The sequence below is a fragment of the Vanessa atalanta genome, chromosome 6 (assembly GCF_905147765.1).
Source record: "Vanessa atalanta chromosome 6, ilVanAtal1.2, whole genome shotgun sequence".
NCBI lineage: Eukaryota > Metazoa > Arthropoda > Insecta > Lepidoptera > Nymphalidae > Vanessa > Vanessa atalanta.
The window spans coordinates 13,538,083-13,560,410 of NC_061876.1; the positions used below are offsets into that span (position 1 = coordinate 13,538,083).

General features: G+C 33.2%; 1 protein-coding gene across 3 annotated transcripts; it reads right to left on the reverse strand.

Moving 5' to 3' along the window:
* Nucleotides 1–57: 57 nt before the first annotated feature.
* LOC125064911 (protein rhomboid-like) lies at nt 58–20,344 on the reverse strand. Of its 3 annotated transcripts, none has more exons than XM_047672220.1 (7): nt 20,142–20,344; nt 3,408–3,512; nt 2,608–2,976; nt 2,175–2,327; nt 1,834–2,009; nt 1,521–1,699; nt 58–1,418 (listed from the first exon to the last, which is right to left on the reverse strand). In XM_047672220.1, exons 2-7 carry the CDS (start codon nt 3,435–3,437, stop codon nt 1,294–1,296), a joined length of 1,032 nt encoding a protein of 343 aa, XP_047528176.1. In that variant the 5' UTR covers nt 3,438–3,512; nt 20,142–20,344; the 3' UTR covers nt 58–1,293. The 3 variants fall into 3 exon arrangements, with proteins under 3 accessions (XP_047528176.1, XP_047528178.1, XP_047528177.1); XM_047672222.1 differs by lacking the exon at nt 20,142–20,344 and adding an exon at nt 7,055–7,073; XM_047672221.1 differs by lacking the exon at nt 20,142–20,344 and adding an exon at nt 7,031–7,049.
* Nucleotides 20,345–22,328: the final 1,984 nt, after the last annotated feature.

The following is a 22,328-nucleotide window of genomic DNA, read 5'->3' on the forward strand; positions in this document are numbered from 1 at the left end:
GCGAAATCTTCTTTTATTTATGCAAATCTGATTGCGGATTAAAAAAAAATACTTTGATTGTTAAAAAATGTTAGTTTATTAACGAACAATTACATAACGCGCGAGAATCACAAGAAAGATATGAAATGTTTAGAACAATTTTAATACAAAAGTGGTAAAGTACTTTGTAAATTTTAAAATTTAGATTAATAACCCTAACCTACGAACACTTTCGGAGGTCTTTTGTATTTTATCAAAAACCTTAACCACAGAATTTGGAACTTCAATATTTACATTTTTAAATATCAATAAACAAACCGCATGCTACGCAGGCAATACGCAGGAGTACGTTACGGTTACAAGTCTGTACAAGCGACAACAATTTTGAATATTAAAATTCGCACCAATTTGTATCGAACAATCGTTTGTGACTAGACAAATAATCTCTTTGGATAAAAACTAGAAACATAACTTTTAAAACAACGGTACTTTATACAATAACTATAGTAGAAGATTAACAGTAATTTTCTTAAAAAATATATGACTTTGTACATATTTAGTATCATTACGACAGTAAAGATAATTTGACTAAACAATTCCTAGGTTATTGAGAAACAAAATTAAATCTAAACAGTTACATTCTTAACCACTAATGTAATGTTTTGATACAAAACAAAGCCATCAATTTCACAGAAATCGTCGAATGTGGTGTTTATCGTCACAATGCCATTAGACTTGTCCACTTCAAGAATAAGTTTATTATGTTCGTTAGATACTACTAGTGCTACAGCTATTAAAATCACTTTGATTAGTATAAAAATTATACAATAGTAAGTACATGATTAGGTAACTTTGAGATCCAGTCAATTCGTCGTCTCTTTGGTCGGAAGACTTGTGCGTTTTATGTTCGGCTTAAAATATTGATTCGTTTGTAAACGGATCTGTACATAATATAGTTTCACCAACGCTCTTTTTAATTTTAAGAACACTCTTTTTGTACTTTAAAAGTTTTATAAAAAGTATAAATTCGTTCAAGCCTCACTGTTAGGTTGCGTTCATTGCTTACTGTTCGTATAAGCTCCTTCCACTTCTATTACTTCTTTGGTTATTTTAATTCTTAACCTGCACCGCTCCTCAGCCAATCCTCGCTGATCATTACTATATATTTAGTTGTCTCTATCAATTGCATTATTAGCATCTAATTGTGAAACCTTTGTAACGAATTAGACTCCAAATACTCTTAATGCATTGATAGCTTAATGTTCTGAAATGATATCAATGGCGAATCCTGTAAGACCGCTGTCTATTCGTATATCAAGTGAAGTGGTCGACGTCGTACCAGAACACGTAGTGGGTTACAGCCGCGATAACTCCCACGGCTAATATGATACTGGACGCTATGCGACACACCACGATGATACGTTTCGACGAATTTTCACCTACAATGCAAAAGATACATTAGACAATTTGAAACATTACGCATTAATATAAAATCTATTTCAATATTTTAACTTAAAATAAAAACGTTAAATTAAACGTACCTTTGAAAACGACAAAACCTAATGGCACGCCGACAGCAGCGCCCAGCGCATGCGCGGCCCACGCTACGTTATACGTGACGTGTGGGTCGGGTGTTCGCATGAGCGCCCAACAGCCTTCCGAAGCCCCTAATACTAGTACACTCAAGGGACGGAACCACCACAGTGGAATATGACCGAATCTGAAACAAAATATGTATGTATGCAGTATTTTTACAGAAGCGCTTGTTCATTTATAAGTGTTAAAAAGTCATTCCAATATCTAAAGTAATTAAAAGTATACTAAATGAAAATACAAAAAGGATTTAACATTTACCTAAGGCACACATTAGGAAGGTGTGCGGTTAGCAAGGCGTACACAGCTGCGGAGGCGCCCACTACGTGCACACGCGGCTGTAGTGAGCCGGCGCCGAGCGCGCCCGCCGCCACGCCGCCCACCCATATAATTCCCACCCGCGACCAGCCTTGCTCGTGTTCAAGCCGCCAGCCAACCTAAGAGACGAAAAAAATGTTGATAACTATATATCATATAAATCGGCATTCTAATAAACGTATGTTAGTACGTAAATGATATCTACCTCTATCTATCTGCCCTCAAAAGAAAAAAATATATTTTTGACATGTGGAACTAAACATATTTGATATTAAGAAACTTACCGCTAAAGCAACTAAGGCATTCAGTGCGAGATGCGCAGCGCCAGCGTGTAAGAATCCGTATGTAAGCAGCCGCCAGGGTTGGTGCCACCACGCACCCGGAGCCCATTCTAACTTGGCTCGCCACTCTTCTGGAGCAAAGAAGTGAAACAAGCCCTGCGGAAAAAAACAATGTATGACAATCGAACAAATTAATCTTCAATTAAAATTATAAAATTAAAATCAATATTTTAGAATTGAATATCGAACAATTACGGGTTAAGGCAGGGACAGGTATTTAAAAAAAGAAGAAAAATGTCATTGACGACAGATTAAATTATAATAATTTCTTATTTTTTTTAGTAATGCACTAGATCGTTATAAATTCTATGTTGCCTAATAACTTTTAATTATATATAATAACATTAAAATTTCAATAGATATATGGTTGACTTACAATAATATACAACATGGTGATGATGAAGTAGGGCAGCCTTAGCGCTTCTATTAATTTCTCCTTTCGTTTCTGGAACTTCGTCTTTGCTTGTGGTTTTCCATTTTTCAAGCTCGGTGTGCATTTCGATTGCTTCTTAGACACGCCCCACACTCCTAAGGTTAAGCCAGCTTGTAGGCGGGAGCTGGATTTCTGCAGTGGTTTATTTCCAAGAAGTCGTCGGTTCTCACCGGGGCTGTTAGTTCTGCTATCGTTTCCTGGACTCAACTCCTCGTTTTCTGTCCAGGCCTGCGCTGGTGGCGGCTCGTCGGGTAGGATTCTCCTCCCTTGATGTACTTGTTCTTCCTGATAGTCCCCATTCAGCCGCTCCACCTAAACAATATAATCTAATAAAGAACCACTTCAAAATGTTATGCATAAAATTTTAAATCTCTGCGCAATTGGGCATATAAATAATGAAAAAAAAAACTATTTTGGAACTAAGAATATCATTGAGTCATATTCTTGATTATATTTATATGATTACGAAATAAAAAAAAGCTAACAGCCTAATATTTATAAAAATAAATAATTATAAATAGCATTGAATTAAATATACATATATGATATTTGTAAGTCCAAATAGTCTTTTGTTACGTTTCATGTTTGTGTAATTTATGTAAATTTCTTATTTATTTGAATTTGTAAATTACGTCAGAAATAATCGGTTCGATAAAAAAAAAATTTTCCTTAGATGAATATGTCTCACCCTTGTATATAAATGTTATTTTAGATAGGATTGTGAAATTTAATTTCATTCGAACCTCTTCGCAGTCCTCCGCGTCCGGAGCCATATTTCACTTCGAACGATTCCTTTGTCATCTTCTGAATATCACGGAGCTCCGGTCACACCATACTCCCCGTGGATTCTGACAACAGATTGATGTTTAACGTTGCGTTGCCACTAATTTATACTAAATAAGAGGAAAATGAGATATTATATATAGATGCTTAATTAGGGATTCCCTTTAATTTGCACGGAAATTAAACTTATTAATAAATTATTGTGGTTTAGTATCGAGTCTCGGATACAGTGATTTGTTTCGATGCGTATATGTGAAATACTTTATCCCTGAAACTAAAATTACAGATGTATGACGATTTCCTTAAACAATTAATTAATTTCCTGAAATTACATGATGGGTTTCCGGACATTTTATGAAATGGAATCTGACTGAGATAAATAATATTAAAATTGAATACTGATGCAAATCAAAGTCTCTTTTGCTCACTGTTATAATCTGATTGGACGGCTATCCGACTCGACAAGAGAGTTCCGACTTATACGATTTGAAGATTTGATTGACTGATTTCTGAAGCTTTTCGTGTTTTCTAAGACAAAAACCGAATTTACATTATAAATTTCCAAATTTCAGACTGTTACTGATTGACATCGGACTTCAACCGACATATCAGGATCTGCAGCATCATAAGCGACCAATAATATAATACTAATTAAATTGTATTGATATGCACGATAATGAAATAAGCAGTCTTTATATTCTCTTTATATATAATAATTACATGATAATATTACCACAAGATAGTAATTAAAACTTCACAGTGGGAAGGCCACTATTGTATTGAACATTTAATTGTACATCGTACTGCACATACCATACTACTAGAAGCGCGTAGGATATTAGAATTCGTGCCGAATCTTTGAGGTGTACCTTTGTTTTGCAAATTATTATTATGTTAAACATTTCAATAATTCATTCATTTCATTAAAGTATAATCATCTGTTCAGTTCGACATTTCGTGTTGTTAATATAAAATGTCAGTTTCAAGTTTGACGCAGATGTCTAATTATTTTGTGGCTTTATGTTATGCGGTCATGACAATTTATTTGAATATAAAAAATATATAAAAAAAATCTATTTATTTTTGCATGTAAGAAAGTCTTAAATAATATTTTAATCAGCAGTCATGTCTACTTTTTATAATTTTCAAGCCATTTTTTTTATTTTGAATCAAATTTAATCGATCCGTTCGAAAGTCATCATTTTAATGAAACATGAAATGACAAATAAATATAGTTATAATTACATGTTTCGGGTAATATTAAAATGAAGTTAGTAAAATTACAGACTATGTATCCCATTCTTGAGGCATTTTTAGGAGTAATTGTTATTGCTTACACTTGCATTTTTATCTATCGCATGAAGATTTTCTTTGGATGTTTTAATGCATCGCCGAGTACGAGATGAAGACATAAATTTAGTACATGAACATTCAGTGGTGCTCATGCAGATTTTAATCTGCTATCTTCGGTTAAGATTTTCCAACCTCTGGGCCAATTCGTGATTTAAATATTTAAGAAAACGTTACGTTACCGTACGTACGGGAAAACCACTGGGTGGATTCTATTGAAACAACATTATAATTTATATTCTAGGACAAAATATAGAGCTTTTTATCCTGTATAATAAATGGATTACCTTGATATAATCTTTATGTCTGAGCTTGTAAGCAAAATTAGCAAGCGACATGTCTATAACTTTAGAATAATTAAACTTTTGAAACAAAGACGGTAACCAAATAAGTTCATCGTTATTGATGTTACGGTTCGCAAAAATAATGGGAAAAAATATTGTCGTGCGATGCAGCGGCGCAGTCAGTCAGTAATGAGTTATTTAATTCTTCGCCTTATGTAATTGAGTGTGAACATTGAGTATGCAAGTGTTGTGCGACGGCTGACAGTTGCCATTTTTGTTAAGCCCGGATTGGTATGTCTGCCTGTCCGCCAACAGATCCGCGATTGACAGATATGCATTTAAATAGCAAGGATTTGCGATAACATTAAGCTAATGAATATTTAGATTTGATTAGTGTTTATTGTTTAGACTACGCTCTATTGTGTACGAGGATTTGTTTGATCGTTTCGTATTGATGTCAAACTTGTAAAGCATAGTAGGTCGATGTTTAGCCGTTTGGAGACTATTTGTGTCGACATTAAGACGGTCGCCCACAATGCTGAGTGAGATTTAAAATTCCCACAGGCGACAGATATTTACTTTATCTTTAGAGTAATCTGTACCGGTTTTTATCATATTTACTTTAAAACTTTCAATGTTGAATATATATTAATAAAAGGTAATAAGTTAATGTTCTGACGTAATTCCGATTGTAAAATAAATTCGATGAAGAGACGCACTGAGAAAGGATTTTACGACATTATGCAGCTAAACACGTCTTTCGAATAAGACGATCACATATCGAGTCAAAAACGCAACATTATGTTTTGACAGCTTCGTTTCTAGTTGAAATAGTTAAGTTCATCTGTAGTATAGAAGTTGGATTATGAGAGAGTAAATAGAGAGTGCACCTGAGCTAGTGAACTCACTCGTGTACTGTATATGTCCTGCATGGTTGGCTGCACCCTGAGGACATCACATCAAATACCACAAGGAGTGCTAGTCAAATATATACGAACAATATTAAATTGATCGCGAGAAACTCAGCGGGCAATTGATAAGAGTATGATGGGATTAAACTTATATATTAAATTAGGAATTCAAACATATCTCTGTTTTTTGAGGAGAATTTTAGGCGCATTTTTCACACGCTGCTCCAATTTCCGGTTGGTGGATTTACTGTGGCCAAAAATTCGTTGAAATTAGACACATCCAGGTTTCCTCGCGATGTTTTCCTTCATCGCCGAGCATGAGATGACTTATAAACACAAATTAAGCACATGAAAATTCAGTGGTGCTTACCTGGGTTTGAACCCGCAATCATCGGTTAAGATGTATGCGTTCTACGCGAGGAATGCGGATGAGGAGGCGAAATGCGTTTTGTATAGATTATAAATATAAACAAAACTATAATTTATAACACAACTATGAAAAGACGGAAAGCAAAATAATGTGAAAACCCATCGGAAATAAATAGCGAATATTATTACAATAACATTATAATTGCTTAATTGCGCTTTAATTTAATTATATTCAGCGGTTGATTTCTAAGTGCATCAAATTCATAAACCCGAATAGCATTGTAATTATTTTTCTACCGATTTTCCTTTTATTCTCTTAATAGTAAAAAGTTACATTACATACAAAATATATTGATACCCCATGTATATGTATCGTTTACAACCAGAATAAATAATCTCTTCATTATTGTTTAATCAAAGTCGGCGCTAATGTTCGCTAAACACGTCGCCACCCACGACGACGCTGAATCATCAACAGCCAATATTTATTTAATAATAATATATGAGATCCACACATGTCTATAAGTTGATTTATTTTTAATTAAAATTCATATAAGAAATCAGAAAAGTCCAAAAAAGTAAGCGATTTTTAAAAAAGAAAAATATATTTCATATGGGACGCAAAAATTATATTGAAAAAAGCGAATATATATATATTTATATATATACTTTTGAATATTCGCTTCTCCTTACATCCAATCCTTACATTCGATAAAAATGGTTTTTTTTTTTCAATAATCACAATCACTTAAATAATTATCACAATATTTATTGAATTTAAGCAAATAAGCTGTTAATTATAAACGCGCACTTACGGCGGGCGGCCTGCGCACGCGCCGCTTCGTCTTATACTGAAATATTCAACCACCTGTCTCCAATCTTCAAAGCTTTGATGTAAGTTCGATTTAAAGTTATTTATAGGAAACATTATTTTGTGCGGCGAGTCGTTAAGTTTGATAGAAGAATGGATTATAACACATTTCGATCACTTATATAATATACATTGTTACTTGGCTAAGGCAGGTCGTAATTCTAAGTAACTGTGTGAGCAAAGAACATAACTTATGAAGATCTCATCTTATGGTATTATGCTTAAAACAATACAAGTTTTCTTAGTATTGTTTTTGCGAATAAAATATATTTTTAATAATATATGTAAGTATGCCGCCTATAGTCATCGGCGCTATAAGAAATATTAACCATTCCTTTCATCGGCAATACGTCAAAAATATTGGAAGCTAAGATGTCCCTTGTCCCTGTAGATACACGGATTCAGTAACCCTTCAAACTGGAATACAACAATACTACGTATTCCTTGGCGGTAGAATATCTGATGAGTGGATGGTACCTATATAAACCGGCACAAAGTAAAAATTAGCGTTTCTCAATAGACATAAATTGAAGATAAACATGTCTTGAGATACAAAAGGATTATTCTGAAAACCTTTATTATACTTACCTACAGCTTAGAAGATTAATTAGATGAATCTCTTATAGTTTGAACTGTGTTATTGCATGTTAACGCCCAAAATGTCACCAAAGTGCAAAACGTCAAACCTTGCTATTACTATTTTAAACAATATGTACCTAATATTTTAAGATCTTCCCGGATGAATTACCTAAATAATGGTGAGAACCCTATTATCTATACATCTAATAAAATCGTAACTGATCGAAATCTGTACATGGAAGATATTTGAGAAAAAATAGCACTAAGGGTATTTATTAACGCAATAGATCACATCGGTTAAAACCTTTTTAAAGAGTTCCAGAGTTGTTACATCATCCCTTTGCATTTAAAAATAAATACTATAAATATAAATAGGTACGGTGCAGATGTTTTTATTTTTATTCCCCGGTTCCTTCTCATTCTAAAAAACTTTGCGTTTACTTTTAAGCGAGTCCAGTTTCCAGTGCACACGGCTAGCTTTCTGTGGCTCTGTCGTGTGTTCGTAACCGCAAAAAAATTTATGCTTTAATCCCCGAGGGCACTACATGTAATATGGTGTAATATACATAATGCAGTTAGACAAACACATCATAACTTTTAATATTACGAGATTAAATTAGTTGTAATTAATTAGTAATTAAGTTCGGTTATTTGTAGTTTGATTTTTATCAAATTAGTCATGTTAAAAAAAGTCTATCTATAATGCACTCAGACGGAAAGATACACAGATATGTAAACCATATAATACCCCTACTTTTGAGGGTTAAAGTCACGCGAACGGAGTCGCGGGCATCAGCTAGCTATACAATAAAGTTTGAACAAACCGATAGAAAGGAAAAGTGACTTTGTTTTCATACTGTTGTAAATCATATTTTTAATCCGCAAATGTTTGTCAAAAGCGGTCATCGATCCCGCAGCCGCGGTTATTCCAGTCGTAGTGAATTACGCTATTACATCGTAATGTTACCAGCACCAATGTTATCAGCACCTATTACACTTGGCATTCATTTATAAAAGTATGTCAAGATCATCCCAATTAGTCATTAAATAATTAATTAAATTAACCCATTAAATAAAAGTGTGTATCGATTTTATCTTATCGAGTTAAGTGGCGCATGGCATTTTATTATACGAAAAGTAAATTCAATTCGAACACAACGATAGCGTTACCGAGAATTAGTGCTCCGTCTGTTCATAACGATAACAATAAAACGATGCGGTTGGTTTTTCATTTTTATTAAAAAAAAACAGAGCAAAATTCAAATATTATTGTAAAAAAATACTCAACCAAAATATTGCTTTTTTTTGTAGTGTTACAGTATATTATGGGAACAAAGCCGAGTTGATTTTAACCGATTTTAATTGTTAGATATTAACCGATTGAAGGCCTTGAAGGAATTGAAGGATTGAAGGGTCAGAATCCAGTTAAGCGCTACCGAATTTCCAAGTGCTTGCGGTGCAAACACCATGAGTTAAACTACATGTGTCATATTTGAACGAAATGGAATAAACTCCACACTGTTAGTTCCTGTTTACTGTCCTGATACATACGTGGAACAAAATCATCGGGATATGCAGGTTTGCTCAAGATGGTTTCCTTCGCCACCAACACGATATAAATTATAAACACACAGTTCTGTTCAAATCCATGAAATTCAAAATATTTATCATTCCAATACGCTACCTACCCTGGGAGCTAATGTCCCTATTGCCTGTTGTTCAACTGGGTCACACTTCAACCCAAAATACAACGATAAGCGGTTGAATATAATTATAATAAACAATAAAAAATAAACTATAATTACGCCTTTATTATTTTGGGTTCCTTTCTACTTTTTTGGATATTCGTTTTCCTTGTTAGCCTTCTGTGAACTAATCGATAAGTTTACACAAAATATTCTGAACATTGTTTTGTACTGATTACTCGGGAATGCCAAAAGCCCTGTTAGTAGATTACGGAAAACCACATTAAATTAACAATACCCCGAATCGAGTGAGACTTGTACATCAATACATTATCGTATCCTCAAATTCATTTGTTTGTTTACGTATATATGTAGATACCGTTACATACGTCAAAGTAAATTTTATTAGATAAACTGTAACCTTCAATTTATCATTCAATTTTTAGTTTTTATTACAACATTATTTATAAAACATAGTTTTGATACTTTACGAAGTACTATCAAAAGCAGGCGTCCGTATAAGTCACAAATTTCAGGCGGTTAATCGGACGAATTCAAGTCGGACGCAAACCATTATCTGTCTCTCGGTGTCAGCCAAATCTTGTCGATGTGAAAAATTAATGGCATATCTATTAAAACAGATTGCTATCATGTTGTCTTACATAAAACTAAATAAAAATTATTTTACTTTCTTATTCTTCAGTCATACTCATTTTAAATGTTATCAAGTAAATCAATTTGCTCGCCTATAAAGGGCGAAATGTCTAAGAAACATATGTCATAACATTTGTATCTTATACAACATCACGCAAATAAATGAATATTATTATTTTAAAAAAATACAAAAGTCAATATTTTGCTTATTATTACTGTCGTGTTGTGTTGGCACTGCCGTCATTGTTATTGTGGTTTACTTAGATATGAAATAAGACGTAATGACATCACTTAGAGGTCAAATCTTTTCTCAAGGCGAAGGCCACCTGAAATAGCCCCAGCAACGCCCTTTATAAATAGCGCTTAATGTAAACTGTTTTATTGCGATATTTACGATATTATTTCAATTTCTTATCTGTGACGCGATGCTCACACTCGAAATTTATTTAACGATGAAACGTTATTTTGTTTAGTGTTCGAAATCAAGTATAACGCATACACGTATTAGTCTCCAAGCTATGCACTCGTGTAACAACAAAACAGGAAATACTCGTTTTAAATATAATTAGCTAAAAAATGTTTTAAATGCGGTAACAAAAATGATAATATTGTTATTATTTAATTATTTAATATTAATGTGTATATTAAAATATGAATATTTAACTGAATTATTAATTGTTTAAAGGTCAATTCTGATTGTTTAGTGATTTATCTAAAACCTCTTTGTCCGCCTTTTTAATTGTTATTATGCCAACACTTCCGATGATATATATTTTTAATATTGAAAATTGAGAAAAAATTTAAGTAAAAATAATTCGCTGAATTTGTTCCGCCGTTTCTTATCAGATATTAGTATTTTCATTTCAAGAGCGGTATGATTTTTTTATTACAACGATGTCAAAATAAAAATGCAATAATTAAAAATTTTAATTCATTGTGTAGTATACAAATCGTTCTTAAAATATTTCCTCGTTTAGAAGGAATGCTGCAATTGCGAACTCGGGCACTAAATAAAGCAGCGAGCCTGATAACTCGGCGTAGGTAGCTCGAAGCGCAGACACATTGTTCAGGCTGTGCCTCCAGCATGAAAAATTAAAATAGCCAAGGCTTTTGTTGTTGTAATCAAGGGGAGTCAGTGAACTATCGATCGCCTGTGGCTGCACCGCAAGTCTGGCGGACGCCTCGCTCGAGCCGCTCGGTCTCGATGAGCCTCGATGTCGTCATTACGCATTGTTGTTTCGCTTTGGAAAACTATTTGTTTACGATAAAAATAATACACTACTTACAATAAATAAAAACATTAATCTTCTTAAGCAGATTCGATCATCACTAAAGTTATGTACGTGATAATAATATAACTAACTGTTGCGCGCAGTGCCACCCGTGTCTAAGAGTTTTTATTCCGTTCTTTTTGAAGCCGGTCAGGTAGATTCTTAGATTCTTTTTTCTTATAAAATTGACTTGAGCCATTGTGACAAAAATACTATTTACGTTTTTTTGTCACGTATGAGTATTATTGATATATGTATAAAAAAATTCGTCGGTCCTGAGTTTCAACCCGTAACCATCAATTAAGATTCACATATGCTAACTACTTTACCATCTACGTACTAACTACCTATACTATATATGTATATGTACATCAACAACGTAAACATGCTGTAATTATATACATTTAAGCTTAAGTGCAACCATCAAGTTATTTTTTCATGATCGATAAATGAATTACAAAGTGCATGTAACAGTCTGGCGGAGACAGGAGAGCGCTCGTGCACCCTTCACGTCTTAATGAAGCTCGCAAAAAAACCGTTCGTTACGAGAGGCGATGTTTATGCAAGTAATTATAACGTATGCACGTACATTACATTACATTCGCTAACAACTGTCTGTAAAGAGCGCGCTTTTAATCATTGTTGTAGCTTTTATGGAAAATGCTTTTGATTAATGCTATACTATTTTATTATATATTTATTACGTATTGTTTGAATGTAACTATTAGTTGTGAGTACATTGTTGCGTTTGTATTAAAATATAACAGATATTATACGGAAATGTGTGTCGGTGCAAAAGTAAATAATTAATGTGAGAGTCGAATGGCCTAGTAGTCGCAGATTGCGATTTTAAATCCTAGCTTACTACAGAATTTGTTCTTAATCTGTGTTTATATTTTTCGTGCTCGGCTATTAATTAAAACATCGTGAGAATACGTTCATAAATTAAATGAAATTTCTTCACATGTGTATCCATCAAGCCGTATTGGAAAAGTATGGTGGAATAACCTCCAAATTTTCGCAACTGGGAAGAGAAGCCTTAGTCGAGCATATTAGCATTTACTGTGTGATACTTTAGTTTTTTCTTCAAGTTATGTCAGTTATCATCTATGTTTACGTGATTAGGCAATAGTTTAAAGTTCCAGAGGGCATTGACACCATCGCGTAAGACCTACTTACCGTATAAGAAAACAAAAACCTGACTCACGCCGCTATCAGTCTAGGTCTAGGCATCTATTTTCAATGGCTTAATTCAATTATATTGTAGTCATGGCGCTCGGCCTCAATGGGGGGTGACGATAACAAATAAAGTTGTTAACGATAAATGTTAACGACCGAAATATTGTGACCATTATATAGTACAAATCGAGTTTTTTAGTCTTTATATATATTTGAAAGTGTATTGTTTCTACTAAGTAAGCATTAACATGTCAAACGCTATTATAAATGTAGGAATCTGAGCTTGCTATTAATTTTACTTCAGTACTGCGCTTTTTTCCTTTTTTATAAAACTGCAATTATGAGGTCCTGTGTAATACTACGCGTCGAACCAGTAAAGGACTTTGGAAGTAGGCATTGTCTTGCACTTCCGAGCGTGAAAGTAGACGCATTGTCATTCCATGCTACTGTGTTTGCGCTATAATATCTTGTGACTTGTGATCCGTGATCGATAACTATCAGGAGAAGAGCAATCATTTATAATAAAAATATCAGTATGCGAAGGCTCTCGGCAAGAGCAAATGCTTTCAGTTTCGTTACATTGTAAAAAAAATGTTTGATCCCCAACATATACGGATGGTATAAACATCGATGTTCAACAACAATTGTGTGCACATTAATGCGATTCAGTATAAACAGCCTGCTGTTTCGTTTGCGTATTTGGTCCATAACACCATAAAATTTGAAACCATTCACATTTCAGTTCCTTTCATTGTCAATTACAGTTGCAAAAAATACTGTAAATACTATATAGTTATGAGTTCATTTTCATATGTTTTCAATTTTAACCAAATTCGTTGATGTTAATTCATTTAAATAAATGTATTATTCACGATCCTTTCATCTGTGCAGGTATACATGTCAGGTACCAAGTCGTTGGTCACAATGACACAATTAACGAAACATTCATGTAATGTAACCCGAGATGGCCCAGTGGCATCTAAACCGATGATTTCGAGTTCAAAAGGCCAGCACCACTGAATTTTCATGTGCTTAATTTATATTTATAATTCGTCTCGTGTTCGGCGGTGAAGGTAAACATCGTGAGGAAACCTGCATGTGTCTAATTTCAATAAAATTCTGCCACATGTGTATTCCACCAACCCGCATTGGAGCAGCGTGGTGGAATATGCTCCAAACCTTCTCCATAAAGGAGGAGAGGAGGCCTTAGCTTATGTATATGTATTAATGTAATTATATAGATGTTGATAGGGATATTTCTAATGAATTAATTGATTTCCGCAAAGTAACATCTCGAAATGAATCATAGTTATAGAAAATACACAAGGAAAACAAATATTACGGGAGTCACGTGTAGACGCATGCGGTCGGCTTCCTAACGCCTATACCTAAATATGCGTGATGGTTCAAACAATATCCATGAGATATGGAAGAATATCATTGTTATTGACAATAACATAAAACACTCTTTATCACATGTCCCATAATCTATTGGCTAATCTCAAATGCTGCCGACCCTGAAGTCATGTGTTCACCCCGCGTAGGGCGAATGAAAGGTCAGGCGTTTGTCTGTTAAGATATCTAATCTAATTTTATAACAGCGACTTTGAGATTTTGGGATTTGTTACATAAAACCAATTGTATCAGAAAGGCTTTGGGCAAGCCTGTATTTGTAGGTTACTACCCTGATAGTTGAGTAGGTACTCTACACTGCCAAACTATACTTAGTATTGTTGTATTCCGGTGTGAAGTGAGTAAACATTTTAGTTCCCTACGGAGCCAATATATGATGATGACCACATACTATCGGGTGGCCCAATTACTATTTTACCGACTTTAAATTGTAAAAAATTACGCCCCCATCTTGTCTTACGCCTGGACCCTCTCTGGCCGTTTGCCTTGTGTTTGCGTGCACAAGTGTAACGTGTATGTATTATACGATTCCTTTCTCAAGGGAGATTAGTGAGATACCGTGACAAAGATCGGTCAGGAGTCCGTCATCACCATCTTTGTACGACAGTGAAACACAAAGAAACAAATAGCGGGAGGAAAAATAGCATATGTATAAATTTTTTGCACGTCATACGACACAGAGCTGTTTAAATGAATACAAATCCAAAACTAAACAACGATTACACGCATCGCTTCGTCATACAACTAGTATTAGTATTAATATATTTAAAAATAATTCAATTTTTACTGTAAAATGGCGCTGCAATCACGTCATCTGGGAAATATATTTAAATGAAAACGACCGCTTCAGTTACAAATCTACAAACTTCTATAGTTTGTCGTACAGTTATTATTGCTTGGTTTATAGATTTCATGTTTATCTTTCACTCACTTAATTAGTGATTAAACATTCAAGTTCAAAGTTATTTATAAACAAAAGTCAAAGTCAAACATTACGTGTGTAAGTAAATTAAAACATTTAAGTATAGCTTGAGATTTAAGATTTAAAATTTGTTCTTTATGTAAAAGAGGACAAAAGCTACATAAACAACATATTTTGACTTCGAATTGAAGCGATATCAATCGAGATCCTGAATAATATAATAAAATATATCATTAATTATGGATTTGAATGTCGACAAAGCTGTCATTCGAACTTTGGAAGTAAAATTAAAGTGAATAAAAGTTAAATGGTGCATTATAGATAAAGATATAATAATAAAATAACTTTTAGTAGTGTGCAATGTAGCTGAGTTATTAGCAAATTGCAAGGAAGACTTAAATCTAAGACTTGTTTATCCGTATTTCTTTTTCGATTGTAATATAATTGGAATAGACTCTATATAATGGCGTAGGGAAGCTTAAATAAACACATCTATAAGAAATCTAGAACCGTCAATTTAAGTACGATTACTTTTTTTCTAGCACAAACGGTAAATACGAGTTGTCTAAGGAGTTTGTTATTAAAATTAGCAATGAATTATTGCCAATCAATAAAAATGAATAATGCGATTTTCTCACTAGTTTTAGTTTTAGTTTTTATCAGATGTCAAATAATATATCGACAAATGTCTAGTCATTACTCGATAAAATACTAGGTAATTAAAATGCGTGGAGTCAGTGTTCGTTTTTGTTTGCGGGATAAATCAAGAATATAATGTTATTCTATGTATTTAATTTCTTTACTATCAATCGGAGATAAAGAGTAAGTGTTCTTGGTTGAATTTACATTCCGAACCGCTGGTGGTTTTGAATTTAATTCAATGTAATACGACGACTCAAAGGTGTATTGACGAGGTCCTGTGTTGCCAATTTGAATAAAGAATACTTTAATTTATAATAACGTATTGCTTGGATATATTTACCGATCTAAAAAAAGTACAAAATTTTCAACAGAAATAAACCAGAGGAGCTGATGTCGAGTTTGAAACTGTCGTTCTATTGAAAAAGTAGTAATTATTTTAAGTCGATTTAATAGTGGCTGAATTCGTAAACGTATATTTTTTCTACTTCCTATTGTGCTATGGCTCGGAGGGTTGCAGGCTGAATAGCTTTTTTGCAGACGACATGCTTGTTACTTTGTAAATAAATTACTATTTTTTTTATTAGGAAGGCAGACAGTCAAATTGCCTACCTATACCCTACACTAGTAGTCACTGTCAACTAATTTAACGCTTTTCGGTAATGCGTCAATGCGCTGCCAAATTAATTACACTGACTCACTCACGCTCTAACCTAAACACAGTGATACAGAGTAGTTATGTTTGTCGGTAATTTAAATAATGGCAGGGTGGGGCTTCCACCCAACCAGCCTGTACAATGCCGTTCTACTGTATAAAAACTCACGTGTAACGAGACCCTTGTATATGTATGTATGTTTAGCTAGCTGATACACTGTCCGTAGTCTCTGTTCATTGTTAACGATATTATAATGACATTTATCTTTTCTGTCCTGAGTTTATTGATAAAATCATTAATGTGATATTGAAATAGAAAATCCAGCAGTAACAATTACATTATGAAAGAATATAAAAATTTACTTCCTACAAGCGTGCTGGGTAGGTACCATACTTATTAAATATCATTCTACCGCCAAACAGCAACACTTTGTATTGTTGTGTTCCGCTTTGAAGGGTGACAGAGCCAGTATAACTACAGTCACGAGGAACATCTCAGTTGCCAAAGTTGGTGGCACATTGGTTATATAAGATGTGGTGATTGTGCAAAGTCTATTGGCCGTGGTGACCATTCCAACATATCATTAGAGGTACCCTATTGCTCATCCGTCAACTTAGAAAAATAAAAAATATATACTTTGCACCTGACATTTTTTTCACAGGTACACTGGCTCGGCTCAGTATTTAGATTCTACCGAAAAGAACGGCTGAAAACTCAATCATTTCAATTTTCTGTAGGCGGTTTACTTAAATGCAATAGAATTATGTATTATTTATGCTACATGAAAATCATTAAACACTAAACCCATGAATTTTATCATCTAATATATACATATATATATAATATTCTCAGTTACCATTTCAGTATCATAAATAGTTACAAAAAATAAGTAACTACGTTAAATTTAGCACGCAGGTCATTTCAACACGCACGAAGCTAATTACAGGCATGTTAAATATTTTTTGAATAACAAAATGCTCACAAAATTAAATCACATAAGTATTTAAAATAAATATAACTTGAAAGTTGTAAATAAAATTATCAATATAAGTAACACAATTGCCTCTTATATTCTACTTATATACAAATATAATTCACTCGTACACTCGTCGTAACATAGTTAGGTAACTGTGTTTTGTTGAATGTTTACAGTACTTAGTCTAATTGTCAAATACACTCATAATCATGTTCAAATTGAAAGCGATCCTGATAAGGGGAGATCCGAAACAATGGCTTTGTATCTCTCCTCAACTGTCAGAATGAACCCCTTTTGTAATGCGTCTCATTGTGTCTAGCTTTACCTCAATAAATATTATTCTAAATAAACTTAGAATACGAAATAGTCAAATTAACTTTTTATAGGTATTTGCCGTTTGATTTTTTTTAGGGCTTAAGATTGTTGTGTAATGTGTTTCACTAAAATACAGAATAACAAAATAATATATATTGAACTCTTGTCAGTTACGTTGAATGTTAAGTTGTACGTAAATGTTAAGAAAAGATTATTATCTTTAACTTTTATGTTCCTAGTTTTGAATATAGTATACAATAATAAAAAGCATGTTTAGGTAAAATAAACGTGAGGCAATCGAATCGACTGTTTGTTTTGACAGACGAATCCAATTGACTACACACTGACTTGGAATCTTATATACTAATAGCGTAAGCCGATTTTGTCCCAGTGATTATGGGGCGATGGCTGCATGTAAAAAATCGGTTATGGTCTCATTTTGAAGAGCTCCAGCCGCAGAGCTGCAGAAAATTAATGATATTTGTTGATTGCAATTTACTAAATTATTACGATATATCAAAAAAATATTTTTTTAAGGTAAAAAAATACGTAAATAAAATTAAAGTAAATTGTTTTCGACAAATTCTAAATCTAACTGAATTAATGTATACTATTTGATATTGAAAATTTAATTTAAAAGTGGTTCCATCATTTTGGCGTCAAACGTAGAGTTACTTGCAGTTTGAAATGAGATCAAACAAAACCTGTCATAAGTTTCGAAATTCCTAAAAACTCTTTTAAATTAAAAAAAGTTTAGAGGGAGACCGACTAGTCTATATGAATAAACGCCTTCTCTTCTTTCGCCTTCTTGTAAAGCCTAACAAATAAAAAATACTGAACCGTATACTGATACTGAATAGTATCTACATAAAATGTTAAATTCCTACACAATGAACTAAACTTATAACGTGAATATACGAACCTCCCGCCCAGACTTCGTCCAACTCCGTGTAATAAAAAAATTATTTGCCTTCCGATCGCAGCTCCGACCATAGTTTCCAATATGAACCATCCAGGATACCATACTCAAATAACACAAAAAAAAAAACGAAATCGGTCCAACTCTAAGAAATAATTTACAAAAACACGTACAGAAGATTTTATATAATACACAACATTATAATATTTTAAAATGGAACGACTTGAAATTACTATTAGTAGGTACCTAGTACTCAGTAATCTTCGCAGGCAGTTTTCGTTGAATGAATTTTTAAACACAAAAGAGACGTAGGTACGTACTTTAAAAAGCGTAATTAGTCGCTTTGAACGTTACCTGGTAATGCGAATTAGGCAGAAAAGGGGACGTCGTGGCGGCCACATTGAACTTAACTAGAATAATCCTGCTTTTATTCATTTCCGACTTCGACACGATAACATTTGAGTTATCTTTTGTTTACTGATCGTAATTAGTAGCTTTCTGTACCGATAACATTCATAGATTACAATCTTTGTCTACCTTTATGTAAACACGTTTTAAGACAATTGATTTAACTCTCGACAAAACTATAATAATAAGATAAAAAAACATGGACTGTTAATCTCCACAGCCATGGCACAGTTCTAGCCAAAGGTGAATTGAATCTGCGTGCGGTTGCAAGTTCATATCCGAAAAAAATATTATATAATACTAATTTTTCATATGCAAAAATGGGGTGAATATTTTTTTTTTTTATTTTAATAAAAATCAAAATATTGTTTATTCAAACATACATATGCACTTTTGAGTAATTTTACAATATTAATTTTAAGTTACCACCGGTTCAGAATGTGAATAAAACCGATAAGAAAGTGAAATCAATAACAAATATACAATTAAATATTTAAATAGATAACATTTTTATGAAAAGATTTAACAACCTACCTAATTATGTTGACCGAGGTTATGGTATTTCATTCGAATCATCGCGCATAGAAGATTTAAATTAAATCTAAAATAAGGAACGAAATAAAATTTCTTGTAACGTCTATCTTCAAATTAAAGATACAGACAGATCATGGTTCTCGTACTCGTTATTAAATAATGTGGTGTCAATATTATAAATTGTGATGACTTGATGAGTTACGCCCATTAACCCAGTGCTAAGTCGATGTTCATCTGGTACGACACTCGAGATACATCTTTATTACGTCATTTTTATCTAGACTTGTTTCGACTTGCAATTCATTGTGAGTTCATGTCACCTTCATGACGACTTGATGACTATTGTTAATTTGTTAATTCAAAGGATTATCTTATAAGTAATAAGCTATGATGTTAAATATTTGGATGTATCCTTTTCAGTCATGTTGTGACATGAATTCCTAGGCATTAGCAATGCTAATTCTCATTTTAAATTTTCTCGCTAAATTCAATCATGAAATGACCTAAGCAAACTATTTAGGAATGCTAAATTGCACACAATGTCTCTGAGAAATAAAGCATGTAAGAGTAAATATTGCGTGTCAACCAAAGTCATTTATGAATATCTCATTTTTTTAAGAAAAGGTTAAGGATTCCGTTATCGTACGTCAGGTGAGACCTACTACGGCAATATTTCTTAGAGACGAAAATTTGGATTATGTAAAATGACTTAAAAATATATATAAGTTTTAAGTTACTATTTTTAATATATGAACTTACTTCTTAATTTCTGCCAGTCGAAGTCCTTAACAATACACAACACAATCTAACATTAAAAATCAAAATTATATTAAAATAGTTTTCAAATATAAATTCACAAGATATCATATAAATAGTTATAGTAGTTAAGTGGTAACAGCACGTACAATATAAAAATATAATATAGAAGTTTTTGGCAATAGAACTAGAGACCCGAATCTAAGAAACACGTGCAACGCCGCCGGGCGTCGCGGTCGCACTGATAACAAAACACGAGCGAGAAAGCGCAGTGCAACTGATAAAAAACAGCTGACTCGCTGATAACGGTGGTCGGAATTATGCGTGCAGTCGGGCGTCGGTTTTAGTTATTGCAGATTTTTATATGAATTTGGCAAGTAATTAAATATAATAATTGTGTGTTTTTTGTAGATTATTAACGAATTTCTTATCTCATGATAATATGTAAAGAGACAAGGTGAATTTTACGAAAAAACTACTTGTATCGTAGCTTCAACTTTCAAGGTAGGTAGTTATATTTGTACTTTTTGACATCTTTATATTGATTATAAGGTATTTATTATTATCGATAAAGTCGGAGTAAGAATTGGAAGCGAATTGACTAAGGAGAGCATTACTATGATGCTAAAACAATAAAATATAATAAAACTTTTTTATGAAAATAATTTATTTTTCTAAAATAATAATCAAAATCATATAAAAACTTAGTACAAATGTTACGGTAATTTATATATATATAACTGAATTTTTAAACGGTTAGACCATTTTGATGGTTTTTTTTTGTTTCTGAGTGGGTAGGTGGCGCTGGTATCGGAAAGTAGGCAGAAAATATTATTCCATCCCGACGAAAATAGTTATAAAATGCAAATACTGCTTATAAAAAAAATATATTATATTTACGAGTATTATTTTAAATTGTCCGTTTATATTTTGAAATTTGGATCAGAAGCAATGATGAATTATTACCATTTAGTAAAAAAATATTACTTGAACAGATGAACATTGAGATAAATTAACGATATTATGTGTGAGAGACATCAATGTCACATGTGTTTAAGTGCAACAGATAACAAACATCTGGATGTACAATGTTACGACCTGTCTCGTCTTTACTAGACGTAATATTTGTGCGAACAATAACAACACTCAATTGAACTCTAGACCGGATATAGTTCTTTCTAACGCTTAAATTCGCAGGTAGAGCTCTGAGGGGTCTTCTACCTGGTATTCTACGGATAATGAGTAATGCTTTGTATTCCTGTTCGGTACGAGGCTTCCAGCCCTCCGTCAGAGTTATTAAAGACACAATAGAGGTATAAAGTTAAATTCCTCGGTCACAGCTTAACGGTGTGGCCAGAATTAGATTCGATAGACATCTAAGGCACAAATTACATTCACTATAAAGTTAATAATCTCTTATTTATTTTAATACAAGAAACCGTCGGCAGGCGTTCGTCTGGCTTGGTATATATACTAAAAGCTAATTCGAAACGCGCACCGTCTCTTGTATATCTTTTATGGTTTGGTTCAGAATAATAGTCTCTTCATTTGTTAATATAATCAAAAGATTAATCATACCAATATTATAAGGTGTATGTTGCATTGTTTATTTTCTACAGACTCACGCAAAAAATACTCATTCCTTTGTTATGGAACTCTAATGTGGCTTATACTTTAAGGACGAAATTTTTGAAATATTATACCAATATCATATCGGTCTATAATTATAATAATTAATAAAACGTATATAAGTGATGGAATTTATATTGTTATTTTATGGTACCAGTACCAGATAGTATGGCTGTATAAATGGGGAAGTCTGTGCTCAGGCTATCTACAATATGATAACAATCTTAACGTCGGAACATTGTCCCGCTCGAGACCCGCTGAACCGAATAATCAATGATAGCGAACTCAAGACCCGCCGATGAATTATTGTTGACTGCCTCGATGGTCTAGTGGCTAGCTTAAGAGGCTGCAGATCGGGATGGAACCAGTGGATCGGATAAAAAAATGTCCTATCAACATTCTCAGTAGCAACCCAAATTTTGGGAATTAGGAGACGGTAGTGATTCAAAGTTAATTTATTGCAAGATTGTAAATGATGACGACATCCGCGGGCCTCGGAAAGCACGTAAGGTTGTCGGTTCTGCGATTCAATCTATCCGATTGTGTTGGATTGTCGTTCTG